This window comes from Sarcophilus harrisii, chromosome 2, assembly GCF_902635505.1.
Source record: "Sarcophilus harrisii chromosome 2, mSarHar1.11, whole genome shotgun sequence".
In the NCBI taxonomy this organism is placed as follows: domain Eukaryota; kingdom Metazoa; phylum Chordata; class Mammalia; order Dasyuromorphia; family Dasyuridae; genus Sarcophilus; species Sarcophilus harrisii.
The window spans coordinates 523,391,578-523,409,280 of record NC_045427.1 but is presented as its reverse complement, the minus strand read 5'-3'; the positions used below and the strand labels follow the sequence as shown (position 1 = coordinate 523,409,280).

The 17,703-nt window shown below is 35.1% G+C and overlaps 1 protein-coding gene and 1 non-coding gene across 5 annotated transcripts in view; both read left to right on the top strand.

Moving 5' to 3' along the window:
• Positions 1-17,703, top strand: part of TLN2 (talin 2) — a 528,144-nt gene that overhangs the window by 495,867 nt on the left and 14,574 nt on the right. For all 4 annotated transcript variants that reach the window (XM_003755615.4, XM_023497706.2, XM_031955439.1 and 1 more), the window contains 2 exons: positions 7,760-7,865; positions 9,185-9,309. In XM_003755615.4, coding sequence (XP_003755663.1) covers positions 7,760-7,865; positions 9,185-9,309 — 231 coding nt within the window. The remainder of the gene's footprint in view (positions 1-7,759; positions 7,866-9,184; positions 9,310-17,703) is intronic.
• MIR190 (microRNA mir-190) lies at positions 12,829-12,978 on the top strand. Its single transcript, NR_105676.1, has one exon. It is a non-coding gene; the product is annotated as a microRNA mir-190 (primary transcript).

Below are 17,703 nucleotides of genomic sequence, written 5' to 3'. Positions count from 1 at the left end.
TTACATTAATGTTTGTTAAATTAACTAAAACACTGAATTAATTTAAGTTTTGGAAACATTGATTTCCTAAAGCAGAAAATTGTGAGAGTCTAAAGATGAAGAAAGCCCTGGAGTCTTTACTATTGCAAATAGTGCTTATAGTTCCGGTAACAAAAGAAGAAACCAGTGTGACTAAGAGTTTGAATTATAAATGAGAATGCCACAAAAACTTGAAACCATATCCTCATCGTAAGTATTTCTGCAATCTCATTGGTACAGGCATTCCTTCCAACAATGCAGTTAAAACTTCAATACAAAATTGTTGTCATTGCTATTGATGCCTTCTCCATACATTTCTCCCTTTTTCAGCCTCATTTCCTTCTTTATATGGGTCAGATTAGAGTTCTTTTCATCACACATATAATATCTTTTTCTCATTTTTATTCTTTCAGCTTCATACTAATTTTGATCTTTGATCTATTAAGTCATTGATTCAGGAATGACTTCCACATCAGTGAATCGCTTCTTGTGCATTACATTATTCTTGTGCAATAAAGTTAATTTTTTTTTTTTTTTTTTGTTATGTTTGCTGTTTAGTGTTTGCCATGCCCAGGGCCTCCTGATTATTTTCAAGAAAATATTCATGGTTTATGAGGTTTCTGAGTAGTCTACAAGTCTCTTTGGCCTTAGTGTTTTCTTAGTGTTTGTCCATATTTTCTAATCTTTTTCATCATGCTCAACTGTTCCTCCATTTGCCTTGAATTCACTGAGTATTCTGCTATATGTTGACTTAGTTTGAAGGTGATTATTGAGTTATTGGGTCTGCTAGGTGATACAATGGGAAGAATGCTTGGATGGAGTCGGGAAAACTCATCTTCCTGAGTTCAAATCTGACCTCAGACACTTACTAGCGATGTGACCCTGGGCAAGTCACTTACCTCTGCTTTAGTTTGCTCATCTGTAAAATGAGCTGGAGAAGGAAATGACCAACCACTCCAGTATCTTTGCCAAGAAAACCCCAAATGGAGTCACTAAAAGTTAGACACAACTAAACAACAAATTCAGTTCTTGAAAAATTACTCTGCCTTTACATCTTCCACATTCTTCTCATTCTCCTTTGCTCCTAACTGTGGATAACTTCTGTCCTGGTGGGCCTTCTTTGCTCTCTCTCTTGTTAACCTCATCAGCTCCTGTGCATTTTACTGTTCTCTATATAGATGGCTCTTCAATTTATACACCCAGCTACATCACCTCCCTCCAGGTGAATTCAGTCCCACATCATTACTTCTCTGTTGTAGACATTTCAGTCTTGAAGTCCTAGAGACATCTTAAACTCAGCTTGTCTGGAACTGAATTCATCTTCTTTCTTTCTAGCCAGTGCTTTCCCCCAAACTTCCCTCTTTCTGACAAAGGAACCATTTTTCTTGCAGTGCCTCAGATTTGTAATCTTGACACTGTCCTGGACTCTCTACTACAAATAACCATCCAATTGCCCTATCTTGCTGTTTTTACCTTTGTAGCATCTTTGACATCCAACCCCTTTCTTCTTTCACATGGCTGCCATCTTAGCCCCAGGTTCTCATCTCCTCTTAGCTAAATTATTGCAGAAGTCTCCTAATTGATCTCTTTGCTGGAAGATTTTGCCCACTCCAGTCAATCCTCCATGCTGCTGCCAAAATTAATTTCCATAAGCATAGATCTGACCATGCAATTCCCCTACTTGAACAACTTATGTGGCTTTTTATTTTTTTTATTTTATTTATTTTTATATTGCCTTTTATTCTAAAAAATGAAATACAAACTCCTGTTTATATACAACCTGACTCCAACTTATCTCTCCCACCTTAGATTTAACTACTTTTTATATATTTGTTTTTATTAAATTTAATTAAATTTTAAATTAAATTTATGTTTGTGTTGTATGTTTATATGTGCTCATTTGTAATGAGATCATCAAGATTTATAATTATTTAGTTTCTCCAGTAGTATGTCTGGTTATTAATAAAAGATCTCACATTTAGAATACCATCTTCTGAGTTAGTTTGCGAATGATATAAAAAGTTGTTACTTGTGTTTCATTCTTTGTGACTCTATATGGGACTTTCTTGGCTGCAGATATTCCTTCTCCAGCTCATTTTACATACATTTTACAATTGAGACAAGCATGGTTAAGTGACTTGCCTAGGGTCTCACAGCTAGTAAGTATCTAGAGTCACATTTGAATTCAGCTCTTCAGGACTCTAGGGCTGGCAAGTCTATCCAGCACACCACCTAGCTGCTCCATAAAAAGAGTATACATTTTTATTAAGTCTCCTAAAAAAGAAACTTGTGGAGAAAAAAAAAAAATCAAGGAAAACAAAATGTTTCTTGCAAGAATATAAGACATGAAATATAAGTTTTAGAATCAAACCAAAAATATTAACCTTTTTTTTTATACAATAGACATTAAAATGTTTCTATTTAAACTTCAGTCTTTATAGAAAGGTTATCTCTGAGTAGTCCATTGTGGCATATATGGTATCTCCTTTAAAGTGTACATAAGTAGGGGAAGGAGAAAAGAGTATCATAGAAATCTATTCATTCAAAAATCAATAAAAAGTGAGCTCTTTGAGTGCAAGAGCTATATATATATATATTTTTACAACTAGTTATATAACGCAGTGCCTTATGTATTTTTTTTTCATTTTTGCCACAAGTCTGATTTTATTGGTTTGAAGAACTCTAAATAAACAATGCATAAGCAGTTCCTCCTGATCAGCTCAGAGAATTCAAGAGTTGGCTTAGGACACAGATAGGTTAGGTGACTTTGTAAGGGTCACACATCCACATATCTGTCAGAGGCAAGAGTTTAATCCAGGTCTTGCTGATTAAGGCCAGTTGTTTATTCTCAGTGCTTTAGGGGCTTTATCCAAAAATACATCTTTTATCTAATTTAAATTATTTTGTTTTTTCTATATATTCATATTGACCATCAGCCCCCCTTTCCTCAGACTGTAAGTTACTGGAGGGCAGGGACTGTTTGATTTTTTTCTCTATATACTCATCACCCCACATAGTGCCTAAAACATGGTAGGTATTAATCCAGACAAAAGTTTTGATGCAGTTTTAAGCCACAAAAGCCTACCGAACTTATTTAAGCTATTAAAGCTTAACCTCAAAACCATACTAACACTTCTGCTATACTCTGTATTTGCTGTTTGATCAATTTGCTTTCTTAGTTCCATTTCTACAAATTCCTCAGTATAGAGGAAGATTGAGAAAGTTTTGTATTGAGTGACTGACATCTTTATATCATTACTGAAAGAATGAATCTGCTGGTGCAAAGAGAGAAATTTTGGTTACAAGGAGAAGAAATCAGACCTTCTTTTTCTTCTGTTTAATTCTGAGCCAAGTTCGTTGTCTATTTAAGTGTTTACCAGGAATAAGTAAATATGTGTTGATTTTACCTTTATACCATCTCTTGTACATCCCCCTTTCTCTGTTCTAACACTGTCCCCATGCTGGTGCAGACCCTCATTACCTCATGCCTGGATTGTTACAAGAACTACTGGTGGGTCTGTTTGCTTCATCTTTCTCCACCTCCACTGCCTCTTCCTCTGTACACACAAATGGCTGTACGAACAGGCAGTAGATAAAAGTATTTCTAAGCTGATGATTCTCAAATCCTCTTCTCCAGCATAACCTTTCTGCTTCTTGTACATTTCCATAATCTTAAATACAATATGTCCAAAATTTAGCTTAATTAGCTTATTTCCTCCTAATTCTTCCTCTCCCTTAGTTTCCTGTTACTACTACCTCCAACATCCTCCATTCCCAGGCTCACCATCTAGGTGATATCTTTGACTCTCTCTTACCCCTATATCCAATCTCTTGCCAAGCCCTGTCGATTTTTACCTTTGTATCATTATGTGTATGTGACCCTTTCTTTCCTCTGGTACTTGGAACAGGCCTATTTTAATAATTAATTGGTTTTCTACTCCCCCATTTCTCCCCATTTTAGTCCATCCTCCTCTCAGCTACTAAAGTGATCTTCCTAAAGTTACCCCACTTCCCTCTACTTAATAATTCCAGTGGCTCCCTATCAACTCCAGGATCAAATACAGAAATCTTTATTTAATATTCAAAGCCCTTCAGATCCTCTCCAGTCTTCTTATACTTTACATCCTCCAACATACTTCCTGGGGTTCACAGATACCTCTTTGTGTTACATTTTGCCTGGTCCGTTTGCCTTTAATTTGTACAAAATTTGGACTACAAGGCAACCTGTAAACTCATTTATAAGCATTCCCTGAATGAACTCATCATAGTCTCTTGCAATCAGAGGCCAACATTTATGTACAACTATAATATATGATCTTTAAGTGGCACTGAAATTACCCTCATTTCCACCAGCAGAATTTTAATTTTGTTCTGTTTCCTTCCATTAGAAATCACCTTGTTCCCAGACTGTCTTTATGAAAAAAAATGTTAATATAAAAATAGAAATTGTTTCCATCCTGCTTCACTTTCAAAATCTGTTTACAATAAAATTTCTTTCTTGCTTCCAAGTTCAGAATATATACAGAAGTGACATCTCTCTCCCTCACTGCTTTTTTCTCAGCCATGATTCTTTGTTTCCTCATTCTTCTCTGAAGCAGTTTGAGTGTGTGGTTTTTTCCCCTACCTTTCCACAAATAGTTAATAGCTTTTCAAAAAATTCTATTACCTTCTGAGAGGAACATCATTTTTTCAGGTGTTCATATCAGACAGCCATAATTAAGGTACCACTATTTTTCTGGTAGTTGGACCAGCCATGAGCTATAATGGGTAGCATGCCAAACTTGGAATGGAAGACCTGACTTTAAAGGTAGCCTTTGACCCTTACTAGATAGTCACTTCAGCATCTTTGCCAAAAAAAAAAAATCCCAAATAGGGTCACAAAGAGTCAAACAGCTAGGCTCACTTTATAAACCCAAATCTAGATAAGGATAGTAAATATTACAATTGGTGTAGGTTTGGAGTTTTCTTAACTATCTTTTAGTTTTCAAGAGAAAAATTATAGACAAAAAGATTTGGAGTTGCTCTATTATTTTAAATCAAAGAGAATGTGTGGGTTGGGAATGGGATTGGATGTGGGAGAGTATGTGGGATTTGGCTTACTTAGACCTCTAAGGGATTCTTAACAGAAGTCATACAAAATGTCCCTTTATCCAGGAATAGATTCCAGAGGGGATCTATAAATTTATGATTTTTAAAGTATGTATATTTTGATGACTATATTTCAGTATAACTTGGTTTTTACACATTAAAATCAGTTTTCCACTGGAAAAATAAATGGCAAACTACTCCATTATTTTGGCCAAGACAATCCCATGGACAATACTGGCATCCAAGGGATCATACAGAGTAGGACATGACTGAATGACCAGACAACAACTAATTATACTTCTTTGACTCAGTAACATTCAAGATTCTAATTTGCAAATACTCACTGATACAAGTTTGGGAGTCTTGTGGCTATGAAGTCTATAAGTCTAGAGCTGCCCAGTGATAATGTACATAAATCTGATGTTCCCAACCAGACTGTAATGTCCTTCTGGATTGTATCTTGTACTTCCCTTTGTTTTTTCATCCTGCCTTGTGAGTGCATTCACTAGGCACATAATAGACAATAAATATTTGTTCTGTTTGCTCTTTGAAATCAAAGGATTATAGAAAATCTAAGGTTATAGATTCAGAGTTTGAAAGGATGTTAAAGATCCTTGAATCTAACTTCATTTTATAGATAAGGAAACTGAAGACCCAGAGATATTAAGCAGTTTGCTCAAGGTCCCATAATATGTGGTATGGCTAGGATTTGAACTTAGATTATATGATTAAAAATCCATTGGTTTCTCCAGTGACACAAGGAGTAACCAAATTGTTGAGTGAGGTATGAAAAAACTGGAGAAGAGCCCAAAGCATTAGGGAAAGCAAATTCTACTCATCACAGTTTAGAAGAACAGGCCTACTACTAAAAGAGTTGTATTTGTAAAACTAGACTCAACAGTCTTAATATAATTTGACTAGAGGACTCATTCAGCTTCCCAATTGCTTATTGTCTGCATATCACTGAACTAGTTTTTAAAGATGAAGATGGGCGTGAGGGGAGGGGAAAAGAAGGTAATAATTGTAGAAGAAAGAATATCAGGGCCTCCCAAATCAATTAGAACAATTTCAGTGAAGATCTTTGACAGGTATGAAGTTTTTATACCTGTACAAACTCTCAACTAATAAAGGAAATGGAGAGGAAGTTTATCTCACCAAGAGAACCCTGAGTGGTTATTTATATCTATATGTCTCTCATTAGTGTTGCAAATTAAGAGCGGAGTGTTGATCTAAGAGAAGAAAAAAAAAATCCAAGAGATATATATATATATATATATATATGGTGTTAAATTGTGACAAATCAGTAACAGAGAGCCTCAAGGAATACAGGATGAGATAAAGAAATTGCATCTTACAGAGAGAGATAAAAACAACTCTGAGTGGTTAGAACTGTCTATTTGTAATATTTTTAGAACATTCTAATATATTTTAGTCAGTTGACCCAGAGGCAATCAATCTTGATTCTCCAGCTTGTGACATGAGTTAGTGGTTAGTTGATTCAGCTAAAACTTTAAGACTTCTTGATTTTACTTTACCTAAAAGTTTGAGATTTTGCTCTTCTGCATCTTCAGTCAAACTAGAAATGAGGGATAGGCTATAGATAAAAAAGGAAGGAGGGATGGTAGGGCTAAGGTTTCCAGAATACTATGAGTCCAAAGGGCTTTAGGAAGAACTAAGAAGAATGCTATGAAAAATGGGTTTGTTTCTCTTACCTGCACCAAAGTAGTAATGCCGATTTTTATCATAAGGAAGATTTGTTTTGTTTTATCTGTTTAGAAGAACTCAGAGAAATGGTAGTTGTATGTTTATCGGTACAAGTGGAAAAAAAAATCTAAGTATCATCTATGAATTTATTAAGTTCTCCAAATTTAAAGGTTGCCACTATGAATATAAAGGAACAGACTAAAAGAATGAGTTTAAGAGAACGAGTCTGAGAAGTTCAAAGGTGGCCTTGGATGTTGTCTGTGTGACCCTGGGCAAATTACTTGACCCTGTTTGCCTCAGAAAGAAATGGCCAACCACTCCAGGATCTTTGTCAACAAATCCCAAGGAAGAATTAGACCCAACTGAAATGACTAAATAATAATAATTCCTTTGATGGACTAGTGAAAAACTCAGCTGAAAAAGCTCATCTGATCTAGAATGAAAAAAAAAGGGAGAATAGTACTCATTAATTATCTATCTTTAAATCATCAATTTAAAAAGAAAAAGTCAATCTTGAATAAATATATAAAAGTGATTCTCCCTTTTTTGTCATTGGAGTTTTGCCCCTTCCTATTTCACCTCACTTCCCAAAAAAATTGTACTTGGAAGTCTAGGATTTACGATGCTTGTACTCTTAGGGATTCCTGTCACCTGGGACCAAACTACTGGATTTCCAAGTACCAATCGCCATTAGATTTAGACCACACATTTGCTTTGCTGTTGAATATTTGTTGCTGCTTTTGTTCTTATGCCTTCAGTGGTGTGTGGATGTGTATTCCTTAGAATTTGGATGTGATAGGTGAGCAGCTGGGGTGGTTTTGTTTCATAATTTTTGACTTTTTTATAACATAGTTCATAACTTTATCTCAGTTGTGAGCTTTGGTAGATGGAAGAATATATTTTCTGTAACATTCACATGTAATCTTGCTTGCTTTCTTTTCATACATAGATTCTGCAGAAACCAACACCAGAACTAAAGCATCAATTGGCTGCTTTCTCCAAGCGAGTGGCGGGTGCTGTGACGGAGCTTATCCAGGCAGCAGAAGCCATGAAAGGTGGGTTTGATTCTCATTATTCCACCCTACATTGACAATACTCACTCTCATAATCAAGGGGGTTGGTTTGCCTTGGTCATTTGCTGGGCTTAAAGAAAATCCACTTCAAACCTTTCCTGAATGTCCTTTATGGAACAGAAGCTCTCAGTTATAGAAAATAAGTAGAGAAAGGTAAGAAATAACAAGGTTGGATATGTCTTTTTTAGGACAAGCTTTCTTCTTTCCCTCTGTATTGCATGCATCTTTTTTGTAAAGAAGAGCCAATTTTAAACTCCCTTTCCAATGATTCTGTCATTTATTTTCTATGTTGTCATCCAAAGTAACGAAAGTAGGCAATAGACTTGTGAATTTATTGTGTAGGAAACTACCAGATAACAATCTTCCTTCTACTATTGCACCATTGCCATTTCTCTGCAATTTGTCATCATAGAGAGTTACCTAAAGGAAAGGAGAGTGGAAAAAAGCATTTATTAAACACCTGCTATATTCTAAGTACTATATTAAGTACTTTACAAATTACTGTCTCACTTGATCCTTACAACAGTCCAAGGAAAGAGGTACTATTATTCCTATTTCTCCTCATAATGCCCATTTTACAATTGAGGAAGCTGGAGCAAGCAGCTTAAGTGACTTGCCAGAATCACATAGCTAGAAAGATTCTGAGGCTAAATTTGAACTCCCTAGCCAATATGTGTCAGTGGCAAGATTCAAGTCTTCCTGGCTTCTGGGCCAGTTTTCCATCTACTCTTCAACATTGGCTTCAAAAACCAAAATTACCAAAAATATGCCAGCCAACTTAATTCTGAGTGCTGCTTTTGCAGCAGACTTCTCTGTACTTAATACTTTCAGTCTAACTTTATGTACTATAAATCCAAGTTTCATCCCAGGCCCTGGTGAGGAAGATGGCAGTAAAGAATTCCTGGACCCCTGTTGCCATCATTCCGGGGCAATTTCATTCAGAGTTGAGGAATCTGGACTTGCTAAAACTTTCAGCTGGAGGCAGTAGTAGGATTCCACAAAAAGACAGTAGTAGTTTGTGTGAACTTATTTGCCAAAGTTCCTACTGATGACTGCTCCTTGCTCTACAGCAAATGATATCAAAAACAAAGGTTTGCCCAAAATATCTATGTAATTAAATGCTCTTTTTTAGAAATTAGAGGCATTAAATGAGATGAGAAGAAACTAAATTCACTTTCAGGGAGACCATCAGAGTTCTTCCACATCATACTCTCTCATATTTCCGGGTGTTTGTGTTGAGTCTCGGCAGTAGAGCAAGAACCTTGACTACCAAAAATGATGGTGTTTTGGACTCATTTCAGGTACAGAGTGGGTGGATCCGGAAGACCCGACAGTCATTGCTGAAACTGAATTACTGGGGGCTGCAGCATCTATTGAGGCTGCAGCTAAGAAGCTCGAGCAACTAAAGCCAAGAGCTAAACCAAAAGTGAGTATCTATTGACTGTTGCTTTTGTGACATCAACACAGTGACTTCATGATTCCGGAAATGGGGAGGTGGGAGAGGAACAGGGAGGGCAGGTGTGCTACAGAGAAGTCTGCTTTACCTATTTCTTTGTCATCAAGACTATGAATCTATCACTAACTTTTTCATAATATAGAATTACTTCTATCTCATACATAGATGTATTTGCAGAATGCCTTCTTAGGAAGTACCTGCTACAAAATGAAAGGTCAGAAGGTACCAGGTTTATTATGGATTCCAAAATTTTCATGAGTTTTTTATAGAAGGAAAGTAGGGCCTTGAAAAAAACATCACTATAGAGGGAAACTAGGCAGTGCTGAAAAATCTATCTTTAAATTTAATCCAGAGAGCTCTTCTAAATGATTCATTTGTAAAAATGTCTCCTTCCACAAAGGAAAAATTACGAGATTAAAGTTTGAAGTTTTTCCTGTTATGTTTTTGCTCATCAATAGACATCAAAATTTAAGGTTGCATATGTTGTGAGTATGAGAGGGATGGGGACAGGAGAGGGAAAAGAAATTGAAAACCTAATTCACAAGTGAACTACTTTCATTCAAAAAGGATTGTAGAGAGAAAGAAGATCTAAAGTTGAAAAGCTATGTGGGTATATAGATTACATATATAGTCTTCAATTCATTAATTGACTTCACTTATTCTGTCATAAAGTAATAACCACTGGACAGGTCTAGCAAAAAACATGTTATTAATTCAGATCTACCTCCATGATGGTTTATTTTTATTAGTTTATTAGTGCCTGGTTTTAAAAACATTTTAGTTTAATATATTCAATTGAGAGTCCTCACTCTCAATACTTTTAACTTCCTTAACTGTGAGACCTCCAAGAAATAATAATTAGCTTCCCCACAGAAAAGTTGGGAAATCAACCCTGAGTGCTTCAAGAATATACTCTCAACTCTTACACTGTCTCTCTACCCTTTCATGGAATATTTGAGTATAAAATGTTACAACTGACTCAAGGAAAAAATAACTCATCAGAGTAGTACACAAACATATACCACCACTTGATGAATTTATTGAGATTATTTCCTTGAACAGTCAGGTTTTTTACAGTTCTTTTAAACCAAAGAACTATCTTCCTGGCCTAAAGGTAACCTTCAAAAGAATTGTAAATATTTTACTAAGATGTTAATATAGGATTTTAGTTTCTTCAGTTTTCCATGAAATCATATCTCCTCCAAATGGTCTCTGTCCCAAAGAGATTGGGAGATGTATGGGGAAAAGTTATAATTTCTCTTTCAAACTCACACAGCAAAGTACATTAAAAATCTGCTTTGTTTTCTAGTTTCTTGAAAATTATCAATTTTGTCAAAAATAAAAGGTTAATGTGGTTAATCTTGAGTTTAGACCCTTCACTGACCCTTTTTCTTCCTTCCCTGACTTTTTCCTATATCTAATCATGAGGGAACCTGTCTAATAACTCAAAAAATCACTATTAACATCTAATCCACTTCCATAGACATTTTAATTCCTTGGGGAAAGAAATGTGCCTGCTTTTTTTAAAATTTCATTTTATATATCCTAAATATATCTGCTCTGTTTTTTTGTTTTTTGGTTTTTTTTGTAAAGAGTTATCCTTTTTTGGTTCTGAATTTTTTCTCTCCATCTAATTGATATTCACCTGACCTGTCATTTCACTTGATTTAGGGAGAATGAGCTCTTTGAATTGAAAACCATGGCATTTGAGGCTCTATTATGAGCTCCCCATAGTGCCAATAAGAACAGAGTTCTAGCCAATTGGAATTGACCTTGACTGGGTGGGACCAATTGGAATTCATCTTGACTGGGTGGGACAACCTCCACAAAACAAGTCAGATAATTGCCCATCTTACCAAGCCATCAGGAAAGTTTCTAGGGACTGTTGCCAATGTCTGTTCAGCCTCTGAAGGAGTCCAGTTGACCAGTAAGTGGCTGAAGGAAACAGCATTTCAATATGACTACTGTTGTATTCTGCTGTTCCCCTCATATGTCCAGTTATATTTTTAATTTTTTGCTATTAGTAATAGCAGTGGACCAAAGTTCCTAAAGGTCTCATTGTTTTAGATTTATTTTAGAAGAAGAAAAAGCAGATCAGATCTAGAAAATGTAAGTTATAAAAGATGCAAGTTATGACAGATGGAGATTTTCTCCTTTCTATCCACAAGAAAACTGTTAAAAGTGTAAGTTACTTCATAGGTCTCTTGGGAAATTCCCATTTAGCATATGAGGGAGTCCGAGATATCATGGTTGAGAAAATTTAGTATCTTTGGTTACCAAATTAAGAAGCTTCTCAGAATTGTAGTGCAGACCTCTAGCCCTTATTTTCTTTGCATATGTTGCTACAGATGTCATATTTAATGTAATGGTTTCCATACCAAACATGTTACAAAATGATTTAACAAGAGTGAAAGTCATAATTAAGTGGTTGATATGAGTCTTTACTCTTATGCTATATATTTTACATATGGTCCCCCAATAAGAAGAGTATATTGTTACTCAGGGATAGCTATATTTTCAGTGATCCAGAGCCAGTCTCTATTTTCCAAGTAAAAACTTTTTGATTTAGAAACTTTTGATTCAATGCCTTTCACATGTCTTATGTTAACTGACTAATCATTTTTGAGAAACTGCATATCCAAACCTTAATAATCTAATCTGTTTTAGAGAAACATCTATTTTCTTTGCTTTTTTTCACTACCATCTATATAAAATAACATTTTTGTCTAGATAGATTTTCCAAAGAAGAAAACAAATATACACTTTTAAGTTTTTAATTGTTGTACTCATTTTCTACCTCCTTGTTTCCTCTCTCAACTCTACTCATCTTCTCTCTTTTTAATTCTTTTTTTTTTTTTAGTTTAAACTTTTTCAGAAATATTTTAATTTTTTTAAATCAGCTGTTGTAATGTTTCTACCTTTAGGAAAAGAAATATAGTATAAGATTAATATTCATTTTCACTGTTTATAGGAAAATGTATTTGGTCTACCATAACAGGTCCTGAATTTTTGATGGGTACTAGTGATTGTAATGTATATAGTTGGGCATTTCCTTTGATTTTATGAACCACCTTAAGGAAGGTGATGTTGGTGAAATTACTCTACATGCCATATGCTCATAATGCCTATTTTTAGAATGTAATGGTCTTTGACTTGTGAAGATGTTACCTGGAACACTCCCAGCTCAGATTCTTAAAATTTAAGCATCCCTTTTTACATTGGATTTTCAGAAGAAGAACAAAAAAAAAAAAAATCAATAAACAAAATACACCTTGCTGAATTAACTTTTTGATTGGAAATGTGGTATGATGATCGAATAAAAATGTTAGAGAGCTTATGCATGTGCCATATTGCTAATAGTGCTATTTCCACACTCACAGATAGGCTTATGCCTCCACAGACAGGTAAAGAAGTTGCGTCTCTAGTAGCTGATGATCATTCCCTGCTGTCATAGTCTTCAATTCTGTGTCCATTTTCAAGCTCAATCAAACCTGGATGCCTTTTCTGCAGGCCTCTGTGTGATATGTTTGATATATTAGGTTGTTATTTAATCCAACTATATATCAAACATATTCCTACAGTGTCCTGCCCTGTCTCCGGGGGTTCATAATATAGTCTATAAGGCAACAGGGAGGAGTGTTTTAAGGTCACAAGGATATTTAGAAGACTTCAGATTCTCATTCTTATATTATGTTGTAGGAATATGGAATATTCCATTTATTTGGGTTGTGCTTGGGAACTGTATCAGTGTTGCAAGATATTTATTATAGACAAAAATCACATAATTATTAGAACTTCCTCAAGAATTTAGGGTTCAAGAGATTGTATTTCATAGATCTACACATTGACAAATTCTCAGGATTGTATCCTCAGTGACAAAAATGATAGTGGGATTAATCCAGCTAGCACTTTCTTATTCCAAATGATAAAGATCAATATTATAGCCACCAAACACAAGCAATTTCTTTATTTTTCCCATTTCAATTTATTCCTTTTCTGCTCTTTAGATTAATCTCCAGAGTGTTATAGTCTCAAAATTTCAACCAGAATATAAGGGGGAATAAAAACTTAACCAAAAACATCTAATTGCTTTTAACATCAGGTAGTAAAAATAAAACATCCAATTACCCTGTGAATTATGTTGTGGCTATACAATCACAATTCAGTGGGAATCTTCATATTATTTTAGAAGTTCAGACTTGGAATGGATCAGGGTTAAGCTTTAATAAGTTTAATAAAAATAGTGCAATGTTAATAATGGCTGAGAGTTTCCTTGACTGATATAGCTTACCATTAGTAACCCTGTTACCAAGCAGAGGCTGACAAATTGCTTGTGATCTGTTATAAGACAGTTGGGGATTTGAATTTTTTAGAAATTTTCTTTTCCTTTTACATGAGTCTCTTTGAAATAACTTTGGTCCCTTTCCTTTCAAAGAAGAAAGGTTGTTCTTCAGAATTAGCTTCGGAATTTATTACAGCTATGTTATGTATAAAGGGATCCAGTTTGCCAATAACAAAACAAAATGGAGAGAGTAAAAAAAAAAAAAAAATTCATGAAGAATTTGGATAGTAGAAGTGACACATAGTCTATAATAGCATAATTTAAAAACATGGCATAAGATAGAAATATTCTTTTTACATTCCTCAACATCTGAAATTATTTGGTCTCAATGTTATAAAATGTGCTCTCTACTGGGCCTCTCAGTAGTATGTATTCTTGGCTCTCCCTGAATCCTGGCATAGCAAATGGCCCTTCCAAACTTCTTGAGCCCCACTGAGACAATAATAAATGCCTTATTTCTTTAATTTTAAGAAAATTTCCAAACATCTAACGTTCTATGTTGCCAAAACTTAAATCCTTCTTCATTGCATCAATAAATAACTTCCTTGAGTTTTTGACCAAAGCAATTAGTTTTGCTATGAAATTCTTTGAGGAAATGGTTATTTGAAATCAATGCAGTGAATTAACACTGGTGAACTATTTTTTTTTTTTTAATCTAAAATTAACAGATCAGGTTGAAAGGCTGAGAAAGATTTTTTTATTTGAAATAAATTAACTTTCCTAACATGTATCCTTAATGCTTCTAAGATGAATGGAAATAGCTCAAAGAGGAAGGAAATGTTTTGGGGAAAGCTTTGTAAATGGTTAAGTTTATAACCATCACCTCGCCTAAAACTTTTTTCCTCTGCCTTGCTCTCATTGGTATTCGTCAAGGAGTAGTATTGGAAGGGGAAAAAAAGATCTTTTAAAAAGTCAGATCAACAACACACATCCCCAAATTTGGGACTTCCAATTAATTAATGTCATATCTTTTAGCCTAATGAATGAAATAGTTTTATCATCAGTGACTTTTACCCTAGATGTATCTAGGATTCATCTTCCATGAGCTTATCAATATTATGATTTTTCTTTTAATGATTCCAGCTCATCTATTTTGCACGTGTTTGTGACTTCTTTTAAAAGCAGAATCAAGGCTTTAATAATTGTGCTTCAAACAGAAATTCTATACCTCCAGGTCACATTAGAATCATCATTGCTTTTAAAAAATATGAATGTAAAGGGCATAGAGTGCTTCATGTAATACTGCCTCTTCATAACCAGTCCCCAAAACCTCCTTCCCTTATCTTCCATTCTGAGTTCCTTTCCAGAGCCAATTTAGTCTAAAGAAACAGGAAGACACTTAGGAGATTCCTTATTCCATAAGCTTTTGATGAACTCCAATTTCTCCAGGCTTGGAAGGGAAATATAGGGAAAGATTTACTAGGAACTAGGAGGAGGGATGGTGCCTTAGAACCAACCAATTCTCTATCAGCCTCCCAAAACATCAATCAGTAGATGTCTACATAAGATTTCAGAGAACCAATTATATTAAAATACCATTGTCAAAAAAAAAGGTTTTTGTTTTTTTGTTTTTTCGTTTTATGGATCTCATTTGTGCTGAATTATATTTAGTCTGGGTTTGGGGGTATAGGCCATAGGGGTATTTGCCCTATGACTGATAATTCTGAAAGCCAAAAATGAAGGATTTGATAGAGGGGGGCCTCCCTATACACTTGGAACCAGCAAGAAATATGATTCATTTGCCTATATCTGAGAGTTCTAGATGTTGTTCTCTCTTTTTAATGCATTTAAATATATGCAAAATCTTCACACTTTTTTTTATAGACTAAATCCTGTTTTTTAAAGGAATTGGTGTGAAGGACATGGCCTTATTTTTAATTAGCAAGTATTCTTCAGTACAGCTAACTGTGCTTATAATACTGAAAATTCACCTGACCCATAAGATAGGAACATTTCAGTATACTGACATAGCTTAGTATAATTAGACTTCAACCTTTGTGTCTTACTGTCAAAATAAAACAAGGATTCTTAACTTGAAAGGTTGCATAATGAGCTGTTCTTCTGCCTAATTTTGTTTCAGGCAGCTTTATGGAAAGTAATCGTCGTTTCTCTTTAGCCAGAAACAAGATTTTAACTGGGCACAGGTACAAAATCACTTGGGTAGAGTGAGTGGATGGGGCAAAAGAACAGTGACCTGGGCAACATCCTCCATTTGTCTTACCCTAGGGAAGCTTCAGGCTATGAGCAAGAAGAAAGGCAAATTTTTCCTGTTTGCTTTTTACCTATCCCATATAAGCCCTGATTGGAACAGAGATGTTTGGGGTAAAAGCAGCAAGGGGAGGGAGAGCAAAAGTCACAATTAAAACAGACCTATATGATAATGAACTTTTAGTATTTTGAGAGGCAGAGAGAAGGGAGAGGGAACCAGAGGAGCTCATCATTAGAGAGAACCTGAATACTTGCCATCCCTAGAACTCTTCTACATGAACCCTGTACTATAAAGTCCCAAACTTTCCTGAATAGATGGAGGACTGACCCCTAAAAGAAAGGACAAAAACCAAAGTGATGCTGGGGGAACAGAAGATAAAGAAATAAGGCAGTCTTTACCCATATTGAATTGCTTAACATGAAAAAGATTGATGTTAATACTTATTTTTCTAGACGAAATTGGTAAAGGTGATTCTTGATTCCATAATCATTTGAATGATAATATTTTTGTGCATTTTGTCATTAAGGCAAAAATAAAACAACACTTGTTTTATGTTTTATTGTTTTACATGGGAAAGTGAAGAAATTCCATTGTTAGTTTTCCGGTAATAAATTTGACAAGGATGGGTTAAAAAGCAATTTAAAAGATTGTACAGACATAAAAGATGTTGTGCATGTTTATATTTGCCAGCGGAAGAGCTAATTCTTAATGAAGAAGCAGTTACTACATTCTTGAATTGTGCTTCTGTTTGTATTCCCCCCCAATATTATTTAAGAGTTTCTTCTCCAGTGATAGCCTTTAGCAAATGGAAGCATGTTTGCATTTATACAAGCATGTTTTAAATCTAGGTCTTGAATAGCATAGAAGGGAACTTTAGACTCAGTCATATACTTTTATATGCTCAGAGCCTTCGAAATTTGTGTATGAAATGCACTACAAAATAGCATTGACTGTGACTGCAGTCATTAGGATCTCAATGTCCCATCCTCTTCTTGACATCATGTGTACGTTAACAAATCATGGTCACCACTTTCAAGATCAGGTACCACTGGTATAACTAGCATCCAAGCAGAGCTTTGGACAGACATCCCACAGAAGACGCTCTTCCTTCTGTCCCAAAAAAGTGGTTGGCAAAGACATTGAGGGGAGGTGTAGGATGTCAGTCTGGAGTGAAAACCCTTTCGTAATCTTTGACTTGGAGGTAGAGGAAGTAGGAGATTTTAACTTTAGCCACTGTATGTCACCAATTCCTTTGTCTCACAGACTGTTTAATGCCAGTATTTTCATTACAGTGGACAAAAAGCCATCTGAAATGATTATAGATTTACAAAAAACCAGCCTTGATCATTAATGATATTGGAGGGAAGGAATATAGATCACACAGGATTCTAATCTAATTTGCTTTGTTATGTCTTTAAAAATATATACTAGTTATTTTCCCTGAATTTCTCTACCTCCCCCACTGCCCTCAAGCCCTTCCTTGTAACAAAGAAAAATTTTTAAGCAAAATTAACTGATTACAAGACAGACTGGTCTGACAGCTTATTCCCACATCTGTAGTCCCAGCTCTCTTAACAAAAGGACAAATGTGAATTTCTTTGTCGGTTCAGTAAGCCAGAGATATTTCATTGCACTTTATCAGAATCCAACTGCTTTTTAATGCTATATACATTACTTTAATGATTGTGCATATTCTCTCAGTTCTTTATTTTGCATCACTTCATACAACTCTTCCCATTTTTCTCTGACTTCCTCATATTCATGACTTCTCGTGGCTCATATTAAACAGGCTGTGGTGAATGAATAGTTTTTA